Source organism: Tinamus guttatus, unplaced genomic scaffold, assembly GCF_059628265.1.
Source record: "Tinamus guttatus ecotype Peru unplaced genomic scaffold, ASM5962826v1 Tinamus_guttatus_pri_ptg000459l, whole genome shotgun sequence".
NCBI classification, from domain to species: domain Eukaryota; kingdom Metazoa; phylum Chordata; class Aves; order Tinamiformes; family Tinamidae; genus Tinamus; species Tinamus guttatus.
Window position 1 is genome coordinate 5201691 of NW_028288993.1, and position 23240 is coordinate 5224930.

At 44.4% G+C, this 23240-nt stretch overlaps 1 protein-coding gene across 1 annotated transcript; it reads right to left on the minus strand.

The window, feature by feature from the left end:
- Nucleotides 1–722: 722 nt before the first annotated feature.
- Nucleotides 723–22601, minus strand: SLC5A1 (solute carrier family 5 member 1). Its single transcript, XM_010217411.2, has 15 exons — nt 22482–22601; nt 20344–20415; nt 14342–14446; nt 12524–12583; nt 12179–12283; nt 8350–8455; nt 8069–8149; nt 7217–7437; nt 6750–6885; nt 6046–6153; nt 4781–4931; nt 4049–4217; nt 2388–2603; nt 1968–2067; nt 723–1133 (listed from the first exon to the last, which is right to left on the minus strand). Exons 1-15 carry the CDS (start codon nt 22566–22568, stop codon nt 910–912), a joined length of 1941 nt encoding a protein of 646 aa, XP_010215713.1. The 5' UTR covers nt 22569–22601; the 3' UTR covers nt 723–909.
- Between the last annotated feature and the right edge of the window lie 639 nt (nt 22602–23240).

Here is a 23240-nt window from a genome sequence, read left to right on the forward strand (position 1 = left end):
ATGACTCCACAAATATATATATATATACACACACACACAGATATATATATATTCACACATATACACACATACCATATATGTATTTATTTGTTTTATATATATATATATACACACTGTGTATTGCATGTATGTATATAATGTGTGTATTTTGCATAAATAAGCCTTCCCATTCAAGTATAAATACACATTAAAACATATAGAGGGGGCACCTTTTGAAGTTCACCTTAAACATATAACCTCTCATAATTTATAATTTTCAGGATTATTGAGACCTGCATTGCCTAATTTCAAACCCAAATCAATTCAGATGTTTACTGTTCCACTGAATACTGAGAAGAAACATGACAAAATACATCAGAGAAAGTGAGAGCAGGGGAAAAGTGGTAAAAAACAGACATAGTGTCAAATACACACATATATACATTTATACTTGGGGTATCCTGTGCCTCAAGAGAAAAAAAAAAGTGGTTGTTTATCTGGAATCCATAGAACAGCCTCTCTTTTTTTTTCTTTTTGTTATTGAATTATTGTTAGGAAAAATAAATCTGCATGTTCAGAAAAGCCATGAAAAATCAAATTCACCCCTTTAAGATTCATATGACTCATGCAGCCTTCGTCTGCACCTCAGACATGAAATGTATCGTAAGAAGGAGAAGGTTGGATGGAAATTCTGAACCAGGACTGATCCTGCACTGATCCAATGTCTAAACAGAAATTCTTTCCCCTGAAATCCCAGTAGCCCTACTTGTTAGGCTGTTGAAATTATAATCACGAAACCAATGAATGAATCATTCTATTTTTTTTACAAACTTAAACAATAAAAATACCCAGCGTATCTAAGTCTGTAAATTTACAAGTCATTGTTTTTGCTGAACAATACAGTACAATTTTAGAATTGTAATCAGAGGTTTATGCAAAATAGGCATGACAAAATACAGCCACAGTCAATAGGATGATGCCATTGATGTTGACAACATTTCTCCAAAGTGGCACTTCTGTAGTGTCAGTGAGTTTCTTCTTCATTGCTTCCTCTTCCTCTTTGCTCAGTTTGGGTCCTTTTTGCTGATCTAAGCCACAGAACCAGTTGTAAGCTTTCTTTAAGCATCCTGGCTCTTCTTCATTTTCCTCTGTAACTAGATGTAAAAAAACACACTGGTCATGAAATGTAGACATGGACCATCATGCAAGTGTCAAAAGAGCTCAGCAACTGAGGACAATCCTGTATTTATTATTGCAGCTCTGATTTATGGTCTTAGCCACATGAAACGATTTAGAACAAGCAGAAGAATCAGGTGAATAATGTGATTTCACAGCTCACTTGAAAAAATAATTTTAAAAAAGAGTGATTTATTATATGTTGCAGGAGGCCTTTTGCAGCTGGAGAACTGATCTGGTGTTTGAGAAGCAGGCCACACTGCAAAGCTTATCACCATTTTTCAATACTTCTAATTATAATCCAAATAGATGACTGTGAGGATTCCTCTGAAATGAACTTGGCAGCAGAGCCAGGAGCCCGGCAGGGAGAGCAGGTGCTGCTGCCCACATGGAGGCCTCGCCGTTCACTTCCATGCTGCCCAGCACTGCATCCTTGCTGTTTCAATCACCATATTCAAGTGAATTCTCATTGTATCATTCCGAGTGCAAGACTCACACACAGCTCTGGCAACCCACGCCACCCCAAACTGCAGCTTCTCCACTATTTTAGTCTTAGAACCACTCCTCACCCTAAAGACAATGAAATTTTCCTGTTCAAATCAGCTTCACTTCCCACTTGTGATAAGCCTGAGAGATTGGTAGAAGATACCCTACTACCCTATAAACTTGTGAGGTTTGAAATTAAGTTATTTGGGGGGATTTTTTCTTTGAATACCAAGCATGATACTCTTACTCCCTATGAATGAAAGAAGGATTCTTAAATACATGGATAGCAGGTCTAGATATTGCAACAGAAATTATTCAGCATTCACCTGATTCCTGATCTTTTTCATCATATTTCTTCTGCTCATCTGCATCCAGATCAATTCGCTCCTCTTTGCTGTTCCTCAAAGTCCAGCACAGGCGGTAAAGCTGCCAGGAAACAATGAGTTTGTAACACTACAGTCTTCATACACAGAGAAGAGCAAGTCTGGACAGCACACGAACACTCTGTAAGATCACAGCATCCCAAATGTCTGGTAAGTCAGTAACTAAGATTGTTATTAGGAATTAGTAATAGGATTATTGGGACTCACTGAAGACATGTGACAGATAAATGAGGACTATTTCCTTTGCTTTCTCAGAGGGTCTAGAAGATGTTTATAGCTGAAGTGCCAGAAGTAACAGTGCTCAACACTGATAGTTTCACTGAATTCCTTTCCCTGAGGAGCAAGAGCACAAATGATACTCACATGTACGTCAGGGATGGGCTTAGTCATTAAGGAGACTGCCAGGATGATGATCAGACTAATCCCAAAGAGAAGTATTGCGAAGTAAAGGTAGTGAATCCCACAGATGATGAACGGGCATTTGGAGGGGTTCACACAGCTGCCAGATCCATAGGCAAACTCTGTAATCATTCTGGAGAGCCCAATTAGCAGCCCAATGATCAGGCCCCAGAAGGCACCCTATAGAAAAGTGACAGAAGTTATCAAAATGAGAGATTTCAGGCATAGAAATAATTCTTCCTGAGCTCTGAACAGTTGCTGGAGGAAGCAAGAAGGTAATTGCATTTTACACTGGCTTTCACACATTACTGTTAACACAGATAATTTCAATGCTTGTACTTACAGCCCAGCATACCAGCACTAGTGAATGGGGTGGTGACTTGCAGCTCAGAGAAAGAATTAGGAGAAAACTTTCTCCTGCCTTTATTAGTGCTTTATTAGTAGTTTGAATCTGAATAGCAGTGATAATGCTGATTGTTGGTAAACCTTAATTATCTGCTAATGCATTCTTCTATTGACTTAGACATGTAAGTAAAGAATTGTATGGATACTTAAGCTATGATTGAATTATGAGGCTACTATGTGACATACCTATGCAATACAGTTGTATAATCACCAAACACCACACACAAAGTCAAAATCCTTGCTAGAAAAACAATGAAAAGTAACTGAAGTTCCATTGACTTGGCTGTGGATTTTAGCCCAAAGTACAGAGGACACAAATGTGTCACAAATGTGACAGGGCACAAACTGAAATACAGGAAATAGTTTAAATGTGAGGGGAAAAAGTTTGTTTTACTGGAACTGTTTAACTGGAACAGGTTGTCCAGAGAGGTTGTGAGTCTCCATCTTTGGAGATATTCCAGATCCAAGGACAAGTCTCTGAGCAACCTGCTCCAACTGAGTCTGCTTTGAGCAGCAGAACTGGACACACTTCAGAGGTGCCTTCTAGCCTCAACCATTCTGTGATTCTCTGAAGTCCAATAACATGATGGTAGCACAGAACAATAAATCCTGATTAAAATGTTCTAGTTTTAATACTGAGCCAAGAATAACATTTTTATTTTTTCTGTTGTCAAACTCCCATCATCAAAGCCCATGACAGAGTTGAGAGCAGACCTTGCTTTCTGATTTCCATACAAAGGCACAGCATTTCTCCTCATTCACTGCTCATGCATCAATGATCTCAAACTGGGTCTTACAGGCAATGGGAAACAACAGCAATTTTGTTTACATTTTGTTGGCAGAGGTATTTTGTGGTCTAGATTAGCATGACCAGTGATGTGTTTGTTAAAGCAGTTGGGTAATTGCTATCCTAAAAGATTACTTTCAAATATTAGGTCCCTTTAAGTTATCCACTAGCAAAGCTATAGAGAACTTCAGTTTCAGAGCTACCTAGGAAGCCTGGGAGCACAGATTTCCCCAAGGAGAATACAAAGAGTGAATCACTATTTACCCAACTAGCACAGAACTTTTTCAAACAATCCCCTCTAAAACCTCAGGCCCTGGGACATAGAAACACAGGGTAATCAGGAAGAAGCTGTTAATAAAAGACAGCAGAACAGACAACTAGCTGGCCGGTACCTGCGGCGCGCAGCTCTCCCTGCGTCCCGATCTGCACTCACCGGCTCGTTGACGCGCTTGCAGTAGACGGCGAGCAGGAAGACGGCAGCGATGGGTGGTCCCAGGTAGCTGGTGATCGACTGAATGTAGTCAAAGAGCTGCCCACTTTGAGCTGACTGCACCACAGGAACCCAGGCAATGCTGATACCAATCAAAACCAGCATAAATGCCCTGTAGACACAGCCAGATACTCAGTTAGCCACCTGCTTATAAGCATCAGAAATGAAAGAATCAGCAATTACCCAATAATTTACATGTTCATTTTGCATTTCAACCAGCAAAATCAATGGCAATGGCCAGTTACTGCTGACCGAACAAGCAGACCCCAACTTGCAGAGGGTGTCTGTTAAGCATCAGTCAGCTTACAGCTAAATATGCAAGCAAAACAGGTAGGAATAATGTTTTTTCCTTTGTTTATATAAGAGATGATTCAATACCAGATGAACTAGCAGATTAGCTACCGTATTGATGCTGCAGCACAGTGTAGTGTAAAGCTGGTAAAGGTATTTAAAACAGTTCTGAGTAGTAGTAGGAAATAGATGTCGAGAATTAGTCTGGCTATTTCATGTTTCACTTTCAATTTGGAAACCAGGCTTGCAATTTACATCACACAATACCCATAAAGAAGGTGCCATAAGGAAGGGACCAGGTGCCTGGCCACAGGAGGCCACTGCTGCGCCGCAGGCTCCCCGCGAACACACGCGGGCCCTCCTGTCTGCAACCCCAACGCTCACCTTCCTGCCAACATGAGCTCCTTCTCAGACGCCCGCGGCCGAATCATAGTGTAAATGTCCATGGTGAACAAGGTACTAGCGCTGTTAAAAATGGAAGTCAAGGAGCTCATAAGGGAGGCCAACATGACTGCCAGCATCAGACCCCGCAGACCTGAAACACAAAGAGCCTCCGTACATGGGCTGCGACGGGTGCTCGGGAAGAGGCTCGGGACCGGCCTCAGTGCTTTGCCTGGCCCCCCTGACTCCAGCAGAGGTAATTCTGGTGTCTTATGTGCTGGTGCCCCTGCCTGATACTTTCCTGCAATATGAGCAGAGCGATGCCTGCTGAGCCCTGGAAAAACTATTTACAGCGGTGACAGGGCAACTCTTGCACTATTAGAACAGAGATCCTCTTGGTGTGAATGCTGCCTGATCCGATGCTGTAAGGAATCGAAAATACCAAGCAGACTTTGCCTAGCAAGTGAAAAACTCATTTATCTTAGTTGCAGTCCTTGCTGGCTGTGTATTCTTAAACCAGTTGCTTTTACAGTTTGAAAATCAGGGTAACCTACTTTTCTAAATGGTATGAAGTAGTCAGCAATATATTTTAGGCAAGTGCTATTGTCTATTGTACATTGTTTATAAAGCTACAGGGAAGTATTAAGTATCAGGGAAGTATTGTGCTTTGTATAATATTAACCATAACCTGTTCCTGGGTTTTCTGCGAAGTTTCTCTTCCTTGTACACGTACTTAGCTCTCTCCAGAGCAGCACCTTGTTGAACAATGTGCTTGGGGACAGCATTTGTTCCTCTTGCCTCGGGGTCAGCCGCACGGCTGCACGAGGGTGTCTCCAGCTCAGAAGTCCTGGCAGACACCGGGTTTCCTAAACCACTGGAGCAGTGGGCTGTGTTGGACCTTCCCAGAAAGGAAGCACAACTACCATTTCCTCCCCTCCTACCTGCCAAGCACGAGCTGGCACTGCCGGCACGTAGCCACCCTGCATCTCAGGCCATAACGTTCCATGCAGCCTCCCTCTTTGATTGACAGTCCATAAGGGGAGAGGATCCTCTGTGTGCCAGAATGAGCCCAGGTGTTTCAAAGTATCAGCACAGAGCTGCTGGGATGATTTACAGATTAACCATGCTAAATGACAGGTCAGGCCCCTAGTTCTAGCAGGAATTTCTGAATTAAAATCTGTAAGTTGGGCTCCTTCTGTCACCTGTTTCCAGAGTCTGGCAGCCTCATCTTTCCTAGAACAACAAAAGCAAAGCAATAAGTGTCTTACCGTTTGGCATCAGCTCGACCACCATCTTGGGGTAGGCAATATTTGTGCAGCCGACTGAGGTGCCACATTGCTGCTTGCAGATCTCGGGCACGACACAGGCCACCACATCTGAGGAGAGGGGAACAAGGCTGGATCAGGCTGGGGCAGCTACCAACACAGCGCTGTCCAACTAGCCAAGTGTCTCTGGACTGAGCCACTGGAGGGACAAGCCTGAGATCACCCTGGGGCTGCTAACAGGGAAGGGGGGGTTCTTCAGCTTTTATCCCTTCTTTCCTCTCTAAAGGAATTCTGAAAGGCAGAAACAGGTCACAAAAAAAGAAAAACAGAATTGGGAAAAATAGATGGGGAAAAGGAATCAGACCAGGACTGAACAATATGGAGAGCAAGTCAGAAACCAAGCACAGATCTCAGCACAGATACCCCCGGGCCAGAGCGCTGCCTGCTGTTAAACACGCGGTGGTTACAGGGAGAGGGGGACGGGGATGGCCCTGTGTCACCCTGCACTGTCCCCCCACAGCGCCTCTCTCCAGCATGAGCAGAAACCTGGCATCAGGGAAAGACCCCTGGCTTCCTCCCAGGCAGAAAGGGCTCACAGGTGCACATGCCTCTACAACCTAGGTGACAAGGTGACAAGCTAACGGGCTTTCAGGGAAGGACAGAGAGGGGAAATGGAGCGGTTGGCAGACGAGCATTCCAGGATGCACCTGTGTACAAAATCCGGCTGATCATTCCAGGCATCACCATGAGAAACATGGGCAGGAGCTTCAGGTAGCCACACAAGATGCAGCCAGCCTTCACGTGGGACATGTTCTTGCCGGAGAGGCACCTTTGGACAATAACCTGCCAACGAGACCCACAAGCACGCGTGAGGACAGCGTTCCAGGCACAGCCGGCCCGCTCCCAGGCACATTTGGCCTGTGTCACAGCGCGAGAGCCTGTTTACCTTTCCTACTGCAAGGATAAAAGAAAAAAAGCTACATGAAAATCAAAGGATATACTTAAAATAAGGCAAATAAGGGAAATTATCCTTTATTCAGTCTATGTTTAAAATGTAGCACTCTTTTTCAGAAGATATTCTCCAAGTAGATAGAAAAAACGAAAAAGGAATAAAACATTTACATGAACTACAGTTTTTCCAAATTTTTGAGATTTTTTCAAGTTTCCACATTACCTGATCTGTGCACCAGTACCACAGAGCAAGGATGCTCATACCGAAGATGAGCCCTGGCCATGGCAGATCTCCGTCGATGGGATCTCGGAAGATGTGGAAGGAATCTTTCCGGGGAGTATAGCATTCTGCATCAATTGTCATATTCTCAGAGGTGACATTGGATGGAATTGCATTCATATACTTGTCCATGAAACCTTCATACCCTCCTACTTCAGCAAATGCTGGAAAATTGAAAGTAAAATTAATGATAAAGTATTTAATACTAGAAAAATCTTTAATAGACCTAGAGAGCTCAAGGAGAGAATTACAGAATGTGGATGTAAACTACTCTAGCCAGTAAATACCAACACTTTCAGAGGACACTATAGGGTGTTTTACAAGCATTCACACAATCAAAGTGATCTATCTTTTTAGGTCTCTATGCAGCTCAAAAAATGGTTTAGGCTCCTCTATCTTGGTATCTTTTAGGCATGCCTTGCCAAGCAATTGCATGCTTTAGCATCTAGATGTCCTTCGCATGATAATCTTCCAAAACAAGCTCCTCTCTGGACTTCACAGAAGTATCATCATCAGCTGCAAATAACTCTGCTTTTATCTCATAAGTCATCACAAGTCCTGTTCTCACACAGGATACTCCAGATTACCTTACACATTCCCCTGTACTTTGGAGACGGAATGATCTCAGGGACTAAAGGACTTGGCAATATGACGTTTTTGTTCCATAGCAAAAAGATAATGGAATGAAACCTGCTGGCTGTTGACTTAAGAGGGCTCCATATTGAAGAGGCCCCTTCTGTGGGTACCATGAGATTTGTGTTGAACATTGCAGTTAAATTTATCTCCTTTACTTACCAAATCCCATGAGAATAAAGGATCCCACTATCATGATAAATGTTTGTAGGGTGTCTGTGTAAATCACAGCTGCCAGGCCACCTAATGGCAAAGAAAACACAAGACAAATAGGTCAGCCCCTGAACAAATGCCTCTTTCTCCTTTTCTCACCATCTCTCTTTTCAAAGGAACACCATAATAAATCACTCCCAGGTTTCCATTCCTCCCCTCTTACCTCCCTTTTCTGTCTTTTCTGTTTTCTGGCCCCTTCTTCAATTGATCGGACTGTTCTGCCAACTCACCTGTGATGGTGTAAAGAGCAGTAATAGCAAGCAGGATAATTATGGCCAAATAAAGATTCAGTCCCATAGCCAACTGGATAAACACAGCTCCAGAGAATATGTCTGCCTGCAAAAGGAGAATGTCACATTAGGGTGTGCTGAAGCTCATGCTGACGGCATCATGTTCACAATGAAGGTACTGCACCAACACATGCTACTCCCACCTTACAGCACTGCACGAAAGAATAAAAATAAATGCAAAATGCAAAATAGAGGCCATCTAAGATGTCCAGGCTCCTCTGCATGCCAGGCAGAAACTCATTGCTTTTGCTGCAAGAGCTACACCACTTCCCAGAGTATTTCAAGATTTTTCAATGCCTCATTTAAGTCAGATCTGAAGAGTCACTTCCTCACCACTAACACACCAGAAGTTTAATAACAAAATACAGGAATCCCAGATTACACTTACAACTGAATTCAAGGGTGGATTTAGTGGTATCTCCAAAACACGTTACGATTGTCTTCACTTCATACTACTCTGAAAGTTTCATGTTTTCCTTAACTGCTTACATACATGTGGTATAGCCAGTTTTCCTCATTCCGGACAAATTCAAACATTTTACGCTATTTCTAAATTCCTGACAGAAAGCTTGGCATTAGGTATAATGGGCCAGGGGACAATACTTGACAAAACTGCCATAATTTTGGGCAGTGCCTGCAGGATGATGGCAGGAGGCAGCTCAATGGAGGAGCGAGAAGTCGCATGGGCCAAACCTTGGAGATCAGAGCCTCAGGCTCCACAAAAGCCTCTGGGATTGTTCCTGTCCACAGCTGGGCAGGAATAAGGCAAGGCAGAAAGATTAGAAAGCAACTGTGCAGCTTAGCCTGCAGGAAGAAAACCTTTTCACAGCACTGATCAGCTTATGCCATAGGTCTTTCCTCTATTGCTCTTGGCTTTAGTTTCGTGCACATGGCCGTAAATATTAATTGTCGTAAAATTTCACCTACAAAGAATTATATAGTTAATTATTTAGCATGCCGAGCAATATAGCAGCTCCTTGGAACTTCCAGCTTTGCTGCTCCTCCCTCCCAATTAGATTATTTCCTTCCAATATTTCCTTGTTTCTCCATTAACACTCTTTTATGGACACAATTAAAAGCTTATCTTATCTCTGAATGGAGTAAATCTTTCCTTTGCATTACAAGCTATCTCTCCAAGCCACACAGATCACTCAGAACAACTGGCAGAGCCAGCGCAGCTCCCTCAGCCCATGGCCCCCCGTGCTGGCTCCAGCCGCAGCATTCACAGGGCTGGGGGCACTGGCACCTTCTCTTGCTCTTTATGTGGTGTGGAAACCTTTGGCACCACACAGCTCTAGGAGAAAACTCCCCTTCCTCCCCTCCTCCTGGAAAATCCGTGACCATACATTTGCCACTAAAGTCACACACAGTGAATCTAAAGAAAAGGCTGCAATACATCTAGAAATTCTGGCTTTAATTTTCTGTTTTCCAAAAGCTTTCAAGTCACTTGCCGTAAGGCAGTCCATCAGTCACCATTAAGGTTTTATTTCCACTAGACCACTTTCGGGGCACATTTCCAGGTGCAGCAGCCCTGGCCGTTAGCAAGTCCCTGAGATCCCACTGCCATGGGCATTGTCCAGGCACCCACGCAACAGAAATCATCTGCATTAAGAATCACGTCAGTGCCCATCCCAAAGACCCTAGTGGGATGGCCCTGCCTGGGAAATGATGGGTTAGCTCCAAAATAAGGTAAGAAAACAATAAAAATGCACAGAAAACATGCAGGGAAAGACAGAAAGGGCAACAGTCACGTACAGAGGTTTGCAAAGGGGATCTGGTCACCTCAAGGTGCCAGGCACCATCAGATTGTGCCAAAAGAGGGCACAGTGAGGAGTTGCATAACCTCGCCTATTATATTGTTCACTGGAAAGCACCCTAATTATTATATAATTAAGAGCATTACATGTATTACAATAGAGAAAGGAAGCAGTATACAAAATAGCTACCCAGGAAACAGGATACTAATCCTCTGCAAAGATAAGGGGCAGCAGCATCACTGCCAGTCAGGCCGCCAGGCGTGACGCCTGCCAAGGGCAGAGCAGAGCCCATCCTTCCAGAGCAAACCTCCAGCCAAGCCAGCGATGAGAAGGGAGCTTCTGCAAACGAAAGCAGTCAAGGAAGCAGAATGCAAATCTCCAAGCTGTGTCAGAGAGACGTGCGTGTGCCCGGGGATACAAAGCGCCCCTGGGGTGAGAGCCATGCGAGCTCCACGTAGCTCCCATGTGCACACAGCACAGGGAGTGACCTATGGTCTGGGGCAGGACAGTCTTTCCTCTCCTGGAGCTGGTTCATCCAGAGACAATTCAGGCTTCTTGGCACAGTGCTGCCTAGCACAGAAAATCCTACTGGGATTTCCTCCGACAATACGTGAAGCCTCCAAGGAATCTGACTGTTCTGCGTATTCTGAATAAAAATCAGTCAAGGACAAACTCTGTCCCACTGAACACAGTGGCACAAGACACCAAAGCAGAAGACGTGCTTGTAAACTGCAGAAATCAGAGCCACATTTGTACGTGTGGCGAGGACCACCAGAGCTGTCCGGGCCAGGTGGGGACCTGAGTACAACGGCTGGAGAAACCTGTGCAACAGCCTTTCCACCATCGTGGCAGAGACACCACATCCTGTGGCCACCCCACACACACGTCTGGAATAAGGGGGGTCTTAGGAAGCTGGGAAGAGCCAAAGCTAGAGGGTAAGGCAGAACTACAAGAGCTTCAGCCTCGTGACCATGTTAGAAGGTTTCAATGAAGATCCTGTCTTGTCTGGAAGATACCCTCACTGAAAAATGCTACTCCCTGACACAGGCTGGAAATAATATAATAAATTCAGAACCTATATAACACCTTGAGGAGCCCAAAACTTATATATCAGAACAGGACTGAGTCATTATTTGATTGGATTTGTTTCTCAGCTGCTATTGCTGCCAGGACATTGTCACGTGCAGCAGACTAGGATTTCTGATTATAGTGATTAAGCAAAACAGCAGAAGTCACTGATCTCTCAAAACATATGCAAATGCAATTCCGGGGCCAACCCCGTAGTCCCAGCCTGTTTAATTTATAACCTTGGTAAGGATCAGTTATCGTGAAGATGTGAGAATGAGAGCAAAAGGCCAATCTTTTAGCTTAAATTGCACTATTATCACTCTGCTCCCATTCAGAGGGCAAAGAGTAATCTGCCATGGCAACTTCTGAAAAACAACAGATTGAGGTATGCCTGAACTGTGGACTTCTTTAGAGTCTCGGTAGTTTTAAAATATATGGAAGGTACCAGGTCCCTTCACTACCTCACAGCAATATCCACTTACTTAATAAACATTAACTTCAAAGCACCTTAAACTTCATAGTAACCACTTATCTATTGAAAAATCTCTCCTCCTTCCTCATTTCACCTCAACTGCTATCATTTCCTTCCCCTGCATTTCCCCAAACCCTTGTTTTCTAATCCCTATTCTAGTATTCTCTTTTCTCCACAGCCCTTTCATTCTCTTCCTACGGGTATGTTCAAGTGATGATACTAAAAAGGGATAAAGTGTAAAAACAAAAATCTAGAAAGGAAGACAGCTCTTAGGGCTGTAGAACAGATCTGCACACACAGTTTCTCTCACTGCGAGAAAGAAAATGCCACATCATATCTTTGTCACCCTTAATTCATCCAAGAGCTCCAAATTATAAACAATTGAGCCATATATGTGTAAAATAACGTAAATGGGAGCTTCTTTTTATTAGATGAGTGTAGCGGAAGAAACGCTTGAAAAAGTTTAACTTACTGAGATCTTGGTGAATATATACAGTAGGAGAGACAGGATTGACAGGTAAACCTGAATTCGTTTGCCACCAAAACGCTTCTTCAGATACTCTGGCATCGTCACCACCTGCAGAGAGAGAGGAGGATTCAGACAACGGGGAACAGACAGGAAGCATTAGAGGAAGTTCTCTGCTGCCCAGATACTTCACGACTGGAGGGCAACGTGGCTGCAGGAAAGCAGGTCCGGGAGTCAAAGGGGAACAAGGAGAGGGCACCAACCACTCCTTAGCTCAGCCCTCTGGATCAGAGGTGAGAGAAAGAGTAAAACAGGCAGAACAGAAAAGCATAACATAGTCTCTCTACTCACCCCAGCTTTGATGTAGATGGGTACAAACAGCCATCCTAGGACAACCACAAATATCAGAGCCTGGAGTGAAGAAAATCACAGCAGAATTAGCACTCCCTAAAACCATGAGGGCAGCTGGAGACCACTGAAACCATGCAGGGCTGCCTACTGCAGGGCTGCCCTGCCCACTCTGCCCTTCATTTTACAGATGAAAATCTGGAGCTGAAATCCAGGCCAAAATGTTTCTCAGGTGTTACAGGTGTTACATCACCATTTTGCAATGTGTTTTGTATTACATGTATTTTGTGTACTATAGATTCTAAATTTTACTGTATTGTAGTGTCACTGCTTTCTGACTTAAATGGCTAGCAAATGCTGTCCCATACAGGGACATCATATATATTTAAATACACATTAAATATATATATATAATTATATCTTTTAAATTCTGCCCATAGACCAAAACCACAAGGTGGATCAGAAATATGACAGCTTCCACTGTTATACTAATATAGATTAGGAAGAATCCCAGAGGAATGACACTGATATACAACCACCATAACAGTTGCACAACATTTCTTTTAAGAGAAGAACCTGAGTAGAGCATCTAAAGCAGCATTTCTGCCACTTGTATCAACCTGTAGGTTGGTTCCACTGGGCTGTCAGTGTTTAATGAGCTGTCTGCACCACGGACCTGCTCAAAGACACACACGCATCACTGCTCCCCACTAAGGGCCATCGCCCCGCGCTGCCAGCAGCGCATGGAGAACCTCCCAGGAGACGCAGAGATGAGCGTGTTCGGAGAAGGAGCTGGGTCCTAAACCTTTGAACGCTGTGCAGGCCCCAAGCAATGTTGCTGTGTTGTGTTTTGGTGCAGAGAGAAGGGGAATCGGGTTTGTTACAGCACTGATGTTAGCAAATAGTGAGAGATGACAGATTGACTGTGTAGTCTCACATTTTGTTTTTTGCCTTTTTCCTTCTCCTTAGTTATAACATGAATAGTTGACTATTTGAAGCAATCATCTACTTGTTTAAGCAAAAAAGGCAAAGTTCCTCTTCCACCACACAGAATTAAATCCAAGTATCAAAACTCTTAAAATTCTTGCTGTTATGGCATAATCCCTCCCCTGAAAGCAAGGTGAGCAGCACAAAGGCAGCTTTATCCCTACTCACAGGGGCTGAGAGTACTAGGAAATGGGCTGAATTAGCTCACAAGAATCACTGCACTGTTGCAGTTAAGACTGCTCTCCTCCTACTACAACTAGTTCATTTTAAACCAGCTTGGCTGTCTCTACTGGATATCGGATATCTCCATTGGATATTGCAATCATAAGCAGAACATCCTCCAACCCCAAGAATCAGGGGAAGGAGAAGGCACTTTTGGAAGGTGGTTGGTGTGCAGGAAGTGCCAGATTTCTTATAGCTTGTCAAGAAATCAAAGCCTCTTCAACACTTCCCTTGCAGCAAATTGACATCAGAAATACCATGGGTCACAGAACTGATGCATTCCTCCAGGTACTCTGCAGTCTGAAAGTCCTATTTCTAAGTACCTGCAAAGTAATCAAAGGCCACATACAGGGAATCCACCGATTTACTTGGCTTAAGTGTTCTCTATAAAACGTTACTCAATAGAAAAGGGTCATCTTGCCTCAGTGACAAAGGACAAGGAAGAAAATTAGCAAAATAACAGAGGCCATTGGCAATTATAGGTCTGTACAGAAGTTAGCATTGCCAAACACCGACAATGACAGCCCTAAATTTTTAGACAACATTTTCTTAATTAACCACTGCAGATCATCCTGATGGCACAATCTGTTCACTCAAAAGCATGACACTTACGTTCCACTCATACCCTCCGGTGGCAATTCCTCCAGCTGCTCCTGTTCCTGCTAGACCCACAAAATGTCCACTTCCAATGTTGCTAGCAAACAGAGAAGCACCAATCTGGAAGCAGAAAGGACAAAAAAAATAGGATTGAGGTGCTTATTTGGTACTGGGGACTCATGTCCATCTATCAGAAGATGATCAGAATGATGGACAACCATAATCACCTGGATTGCTTTCAAGATTCCATCTTATTTTCTCCTCTCAAACCCCAGTCTTGGCATCACTGAGGAACAAATAGGACTCTGCAGAGAAGATCACCTTCCACTTGAGGCAAACAGGTTGTGGTATCAATGCAGATTTTCAGATATTGGGAAAATCTGATCGACTGGCATTTGGGTGGCATCCAGGTGATTAGGGGAGATGACTGACCCACCTTGCTTGGGAGAAACCGTCCCTGCAAACACCTTTGTCATTCTGGCACTCCCCAGCTTGCATTCAGGTTCCTCAGACTGTAGGACTAAGTGTATCATCAGTAAGCGATGTACAAGCTTTGTCCTTGGGTCACTTCTAACCAAAAGATATCGAAATAACTGAATTAAGTTCTGCAAGCTGAGAAGCATGTTTCCAAATGATACAAACAGCAGGTAACCAGGGACTTGCTTTTAAGGAACACTGGTATTTCCAATACCCTCAAAATACAGATGGGCAAGAGAAGTTCACAAAAGGGAAATTGTCCCTAAAAGACCCGATTATTCATCAAATAACCTGGATAAAGGGAAAAGATGGGGAGAAATGAAAGCACTAAAGGCAGCAGGAATGCCAAGCCATAACGCACGAGGTCAGAAGCTGAGGTGTGCAGAGTGAGGACCTGAGTGAGGAAACAGGGTTGGCCGAGGTGCTGCAGAGCTGAGGAGGTGCTGAACTGCTCCTTCTGTTCTTTTTATTCAGGGAGGGGTATTCTGTGGTCACTTGGAGATATTTAGGGTCCTAAAATGGATACAGAGGGAATAGCTACAAAATCCCAGGTCTGGGAGCGCAGGGCGCTTGCCCAAGATTCAGAGGAAGAGGCACTTCATCAAGACATGCACCTCTGGACACAGAGCTCCAGGCGCTGCACGGACAAACAGTTCTCTTGCTGTTACAGGGAATTCCTTTCTGAGTTCACCCAGGTTTGGATTTCTTCACGCATTTCTAGAAGCCAGTTGTGCTCTACAGAAATGTAACCTGTTTGTCATAATCCAGATGTTTCTACAGGAATGGTAAGTGCTGCAACGTTAATGAATAAACCAGAAAGATCATTCGTATTAGCAGAAACTTTTGCTTCTGCCCTCTGTGTGACATCGGCCGTGTTTTTCCCCTAATGACTGTGAAGAAACCACGACCATTAATACTAGGCATCAGTAATGTCACCCAGTGTTTTCCCTGGAGATAATTAAACTTATTCTGAGTTATTAGAAATGCAATCACCAGAAAAGGTTAACCACATTAATCTCTGATTTTATCTAATGTGCTCTCTCTCCTACTTCAAAAGCTTAAAATGTACTGTAAGCAGATTCAAGCAATAAAATGCTAATGATGAACTCGGAGAACTGCAGCTATAGCAAGAGGCTGTGCTGGCCAGCACAGCGAGGGACACCCCGCAGCTCACCCGGAGCACCTCGATTTTAAGAGAAAGACAAAACCAGACCAAACCAACGCAAAATCACTGATTTCTGGGGCTAGCCCAAGGACACAGCAATGGGAACACACGTATCTATCCCCTGCAGTTTCTCATTTTTCTTTTCTGCATCAGGGCCGTGCAAGCATAAGCACAACACACAGCAGCAATAGATGCAATTTCAAACACATTTTCTGTTGATAAGTGTATATGGAAGGGGAGAACTCGGCTTCAGAGCTGGAAATATATATATTATCTATACTCTGAAACCTGCTGCATAGCTGAAGCAGGAGGACTGTTTCCAATCAGACTCATGCCATTGAGGGAAGAAAGTTTCCAACCTGCCATGGAGGTTTGAAGGAAGAAGGTGGATGTGTTGTGGGCCCCAAATGTCTTGCTGAGGAACCAACCATTGCAGTAGTTTTATGAAGAAAAAACTGATGACTGGAATTGCCTCATATGCTGTGGGTAGATGCTGCAGCGCCCTGACATGTGACCTGAATAATGTGGTTTCTCCAAAGACCGCAGATAAACATTAACATTGTCCCCTCGCCACCAGCCGGCACGAGGGGCCCCGGCGCTCCCAGGAGGAGCAGCCCCTTCTCCAAGACCTGGGTCCCGTGTGCTGGGGTGAGGACGGAGCCGCCACACCTGGGGGCTGCCCTGATGCTGCTGCGGGGACCCCAGCGAGGGCAGCTCCAGGGAGCTCTGCAGGGGACGGGATGGAGCTGCGGATAACAGCACAGGGAGGAACCGTCTGCAAGAACTGCTCCCTTCCAAGGGAGAGAGCTGGGAAGCCGACAGTTGGCTGACGGCAACAAAACCTGGCAGGAGGGCAAAAAGCTGAACCAGCCCCAGGCCAGCGTGGAACATTAACTCCTTTAAAACCCTCTGGGAGGTCAGCTTCTAACAGGAGGTCTCTGTTCAGGAAAGTGCCATTGCGCTGGGGACAGATGACGATCCCTGTGTTTTCTCCATGTTACTCATTAATTGGTTCACCTTGCTCCTGCAAGGATTTGGGATGCACAGACGTCAGACATCCTGGCACGCGTCGTTCCCGGTCGCATACGATGCCCTTCACAAAGCCGCAAAAGCTTCGCAAAAGCGGCTTTGCGAAGGGCATCGTATGCGACCGGGAACGGCGCGTGCCAGGATGTCTGTGCATCCCAAGTCCTTGCAGGAGAATGCATAAAATTGAGCTGGACATGAACATCAGACCATTTGTACCAGCAGTAGGTTCTGATGGCCCGAAAAGGCAACCCTGAAGAACTGAAGTAAAAAAAAAGTGGGTTTTTTGCTTAATTTTTGCCCTTCTCACAAAGATGAATGCATCAGTGACAAGAAACAGCTGAGCTATATTCCTATTTAAAGTGAAACGTGCACATGACTCTGCACACTATTCAGTAAATATTGAGAAAAACCTTCTAGTTACAGCTGAGCTTCAGATGCCAGATACTACAATTAGGCCTTGCAAGTAACTATCATAACCTCGTGCAGAGAGAGGTTATGTCTGCAGAGCTACAGAACCTGCACAACAAAATTCAAAAGCAGAAGAGCTTCAAAACTGAAGTTTTTAATATTTTGCATGAAGCCTTGTTAATCCTGAGAGATTGGCTCCTAGTGAAGGGGACTGTTTTCCTGTAAAATATATTTCATTTCATAAAAAAGGGGAAAGAATTTGGTTGAACTCCTCCATCTAACAAAACTCCTGCATCAAACACAAGAAACTAAAAATCACTTTTCAAGGTCCATGTTATAAAACTGTTCCTAAACTTCTGTTTTTTTGTTTCATTTTGTCATCTGGAAAAAGCGTAGTGGATTAGAAGCATGTAGAGCCACACATGCCTTACCTGAAGACATTTCTCTCAAAGCCCACGAGACTGGGAGCAGTTTCTTGAAGACTCTCTACTCAATTTTTGTAAAAAGCCCATGGAAACAACATGCAATTTCTCACTATTAAGATTAACTCATGGTATTTTCAAAGTTCCCGTAAGCGGTGAGAATATAATTAGGTACATTGATCTTTAATTAACTATTAGAAATACAGAGTCGACTCATCCATTGCACAACAGCGGTGACTCCAGTGCAATAATGCAGAAAGTGCACTGGATACTCCCAAATACTCCCCAAACCCCCTCTGGCTGCTGCTGGACCCAACGCCTGCTGCCAAAGCAGAGCAAACCCATTGCTCCCACCCAATACGGTGAGAAGCTCAAGCACAGTCAGGCAGTCACCAACTTTCAAACATTTTCACATGCAAAATGAGCATCAGAAGCAGGACTAACGTTCAGCCCTTGACTGCCGGTCTCCTGCAGTGCACAAAACCACAGCTACTGCATTGCTCAAGTGCACAGAATCTCCTCCCTGTTTTGTCCATAAAGGATCCTCAGCACGTTGCTAAGAAGCCCTTTCCATTTGGGATCGGCAAAGCTGCCTGTGGCTACTTGGGAGAGCACAGACACGGCACAGCACTGATCCACCCAGACAGCCTAAGGCAATTCCGTTTGTAACAAGTTTGTGGAAGTGTGTTTATTTTTTCCTTCCTCTCTGTTCCAGAAAGCAGCCAATTAGTTGGCATGAGTTGTTACCCTGAGCACAGGAACACGTCTGATACATAAGAAGCCACTTACAAAACAGCTGCCTCCACCCTGTCTCTCATCTACCGGCAATGGAAATATATGGGTTACAGTCCTGCCTGGCTAAGCCGAAGCACAAAAGCAGTAAAACACACACATAACATCAGTTGGGGCACAACTGAGATGACATCTTTGATTGAACTTTCCATACTTTCCTTGGCTTCCTCGACATTCCAGCCCAGTTTGCACTGGGATGGATGGACGAATGTCCTACCTACCTGCTAAGCACTGGAAAGATGTGTTTTGAAATCTCTTTTATCTCAGACAAACTCTGACTTGATATTTATTTTGTGATTTGAGTGTTTGTCATTTGTTTATCTGAGGTGATACCAGGAATAACAACAAGAAGGTTTTATTTTTATGGTCTGAAAAGACGTTCCGGGCATTCCAAAGGGGAGCACTGAAGAGGTGCCTTTAGGGCAGCCTGAATGCCCAACGTTGCATCATGCTGAGCTCCCAAACTGGGGCAGGAGGTGGAGATGACCCTAGAGGCAAGTGCTGCCCTGCAGCACATCCCCGATCTCCTGCTGCGGTTGTTTTCGTGTTGCTAGAGAACTGGGAGATAGATAATGTTCCCCAGGTTTCAGGGAGTATTTAGAACAGGAGGATTTTTATGGTGAGCTGTCCCTGCATTGCCTCCTTCATCTTCACATTCACCTGCACAGAGAGTAGCAATTCATTTTCACCCTTGGCAGGTGTGTAGCAGCTCCCTGAAGTGCAAGAAAGCTGGAAGAATTGTAGGCATTTCTGCAACCTACTTTCAGAAAAATAATAGGTTTTGGAGAACAAATATTTACTCAATTCTTTTTTTCTCTCCCCTGATCCTCTAACTGAATCCATGTGGGTGGAAATTTCAATCAGAAATCTTGCTGAAATGCAAAAACATTTTGGGGAACTGACGGCAAAGTCAGGAATATTCAGGATTTCCATCCATGCGCATGGAAAGAAGGGCTTTTCTTGTGCCATGCTGGTGACACAGAAAATGTAGATCTAAGTTTTCTGCTTTTCCAGGAAGTCACATCAAACAGGTGCTCTATTGTTTAGAAGAAACAGAGGAGAGTTTCTAACACCAGCTCTGCCAGAGACCTGCTGGGTGCCCATGACCCGTTTGTTTGCTGTCTGTGACTCGGTTCTCTGTCTCCGAAGGGTCTACAGCTCCATAGAAGGCAAAGTCAATGCAAGTCACCGATAATCTTTAAATGTAATCATTTGCATTTAAAATGATTTTTTTCCAATATCTTATCATAATCTTTCCACGGTTTCATCCTTGCACAGACCAGAACTTTCTGCCAAAAGTGAAAACAAAAGCAACACCAAGAATAATTTCCTTCCCTCTGATAATCTCAAAACGAGGCTGCTGCTTTGGGTGCAGTGAACGTAATAAATTCAAGACAAAAAAAGGTTTAATGGGCTGGACTGCAAAGCAGTGGATTCGTCTACACCATCCCCGTTGCATCTGGGCTCGAACAAGTTAGCCAGGCACCAAAGCAGCTCAAAGCTCAGCGGAGACAACGACCCCAGCACTTCTCCCTGCTTATCCAGGGGTTTTTGTAGTGCAGCTCGCACTGTATCTTTGTGCCTAGAGAATGATTTTGAAGTTGGGCTAGGTGCATCTGCACTGCATAGTCATCACAGTAGGGAAGAGATATTTAATATGCAAGTGGCGGCACATACACGTGCATACATCTATTTTCTGTACACATAGAGCGGGTAACACTCACCGGCCACCACACCATGCTCCGTCCAGCCAGGAAGAACCCCCCTACAGTCCCTCGGTTGGTCGAGTACATGGCCTGGAAAGAAAAAGGAAGAATGATGGAATCATATTTTTAGATCTAATAGGCAACCTGTACAAAGACTAAATTATAAACAGCTAGGATGGAGGAGTAAAATGTGTGTATGCCTGTGGGGTAAACTGGAAGGCATCAGCACATTTGATATGAAGAACAAGCTGATGATGAAAAAAAGAATACCAGTGAACAATGATTCTGTATCTATCTCTGTGCTAACCATTCAAGCTTCATTGCTTCAGTTTTCGTTACTGTAAAACCAAAACATTAAAATAAAATTCAATGAAACATAATAATTGATCATCCAACCAAGAGCTCAGTGAATAAGTTTAAAATCAAGTAAACACTTCATCAGGTGAGCAAACCCTTTCATTTCAGACTCACAAAAATCTGATTTGTAGGATATAAGTTGATGCAAGAGGAAAAGCAGTATATGCAGCTTCTATATTCAGTGTTACCCAGCCTCAACAGATCTCTACAAAATAATCTATTTTCTTCTTGGGGATCAGCAATATACCCGATCCCCTCTGGAGGTCAAACAAGGCCGCCAATAAAAATCTCCTTTTCACACTCATTTTGTATTATAGGGGGCTTTAGAGAGAAACTTCTTCCATTTTTTGTTAACAATCATTCACAATCCAAATCCAAACCACTGATAATCCAGTAATCCAAATATTGTATTCCCGTTGTTTCCTCCAGTCGTTTTGGATAGGCAAATAAAGGGAGAAGACTTGAGAAAAACACCCATACTTTTTATTTAGATATAGAAATAAAACAATAGATTTATATTTCACTGCACACAACAACTGAGTAAGTCTTTCTCCCATAAAAGAGACTGTTGCAGGAGAGAAGCAGTTCCAGGAATTGCCAGAGCAGCAGGTGTGACCCACCACCCATCAGCGCTTTCTGGCACAGAACTTCACACAATGCTCAAACACAAACAACAGCCACGTTTCTGTGGCAAAGACACAGCTCCGTCCCTGCAAAGTCTTCCAGCATTCTGAAGCTTGGGAATTTCTGCTCTGTTTTAGCACAGACTAGCGTGGCTGGGGCCATTTTGCATCCCCACAGTGCTGAACAAGCACGTGCGCCTGCAAGCTGCTCCAAAGGGAAGTTCACTCTGCAGCTGCCTTCTCTGCGCAGGAGAGAAGCGCAGGGAAGCACAGGACATCTCCTGTCCCTTGCCAGCACTCAGGTGCTTTGGGGCTGCCCAGGAGAGCTTGCTCCAAGGGGATGGGTACTCCTCCAAAGGAGCAGCAGCTTCTAAAGACAGTGACACTGTTTGCACTTCTGCAAATCACAGTATTGGCCATTATCTTCAAACACTTCAGCACTGCAGTTAAGTCACCAGGATAGCATCTGCTCTGTGCTTTGTTTTAGGATTAGGCACCAGTTTTCCCTTGCGTATTCTGCCTGTCCAGGTCGGGGCAGGCGGCCAGGGCTCTGCTCACAAACAGAAAATCATGGCCCTGAAACTGCCCCTTCCTCCCTTTGCCGATGAAGGCAAAACCCTCCTGCGCTCCGATGGCACCTACAGTCTTGACCCACCTTGCTGTTCGCCGAGAGTGGGCTGCAGTGCCCAGCCCTCGAAGCAGTCGCTCTCCCAGCCGCCCACCGGCACCAGGGTCACCAGCACAGACTGCTCCTCAGCTGCTCCTCTGTTCTCCCCACAACTCCCCTTTCCCTGCTGCATCCCTCTCACCATCAGCCCCCACTGCAGTTCTCCATTGCCAGGCTCCATCTGTTTGCTGCTGGGCTGCTTCCCCGCAGGGCTCCGGAGGATCTGCTCTTCATTCATCACCTCCCCTTTCCCACACAGACTCCGATTGCTCCTCCACCTTCCCGCTAGCTCCACTGACCACCTCAGTGATCACTCTCCCTGTCCACCCTCCTTTCACCAGTAAATGCCCACATTTTCCCCACCATCTACGTGATAACTATCTTAATTAAGCACCAAGGTCTTTATATAATTACACATTTTGATTTATTGAACCATTTTCCTAGAACCCTATAAACTACATGTTCATTAAGCAGCAGCAAAGAGAAAACAAACGAAAATCCAAACCTACCCATAGTCCCACTGCCAGCACTACCAAAAAATAGATGACAATAACAGAGATGTCCGCAGCATTGTTGATCTTTTGGGAAGAGTCCATCTTGGCTGCCTCTGGCTTTCTTCTTCTGTCTCTCCTTATATGCCTCTTTCAGAGTTCAGGTTAATGATAAACTGCTGTCATCCCCCTACGTCTTATATAATATATAACTTCAGATTCACTTGTCTCCCATGGGACACAAGTAGAAACTCCTGCTCTTCCTTGGACAGCGATTCCTTCCCAAATCTTGCTCCTCCGTTATAGGTGCTGTGGATTTAAGAGGTCGCTCTCGCTGCCAAAGGTGCTCAAGGTTTTAACATCTAAGAGCAGATGTCAGAGAAGGAATGAGCACGGAAAGGAGTGGCTTGGCTGCAATAAACCTGCATGTCTGCCTCACTGTGTGCGAATACTTTTTTTTTTTTTTTTTTTGAAGTTGTTGTACCTGTAAATCTAGTCACGTAAGATATAATTCTTTTAGATGATGATGTTAAGCAACTACCAGTGAGGAGGAGTGACCTGATGGTTGGGGAAAACCCAGGGGTCCAGGAGCTGGGACACTCTGTGTCATCTCCACTCAGCAGGATTGCACAACAGAGGAACAGCCCTATGTTCTTGGGGAAGATGACAGCTCTAAGCTGCTTTGATCTCTCTCGTGGATACAGGTGAAGAGGCATGTGAACCCCAAAATTCAGATCTAGGAGTTCAGTGTGCTGAATGTCAAGATGTTTAGAGACG

Coding starts and splice junctions, on each gene's coding strand:
- SLC5A1 (XM_010217411.2), bottom strand. CDS start 22,568: ATGGACTCTTCCCAAAAGATCAACAATGCTGCGGACATCTCTGTTATT. Junction 14,447..20,343: donor GGAGCATGGTGTGGTGGCCG/GTGAGTGTTACC, acceptor TTCTGCTTCCAG/ATTGGTGCTTCTCTGTTTGC. Junction 4,932..6,045: donor GGTCGAGCTGATGCCAAACG/GTAAGACACTTA, acceptor TTTGTGTTTCAG/GTCTGCGGGGTCTGATGCTG.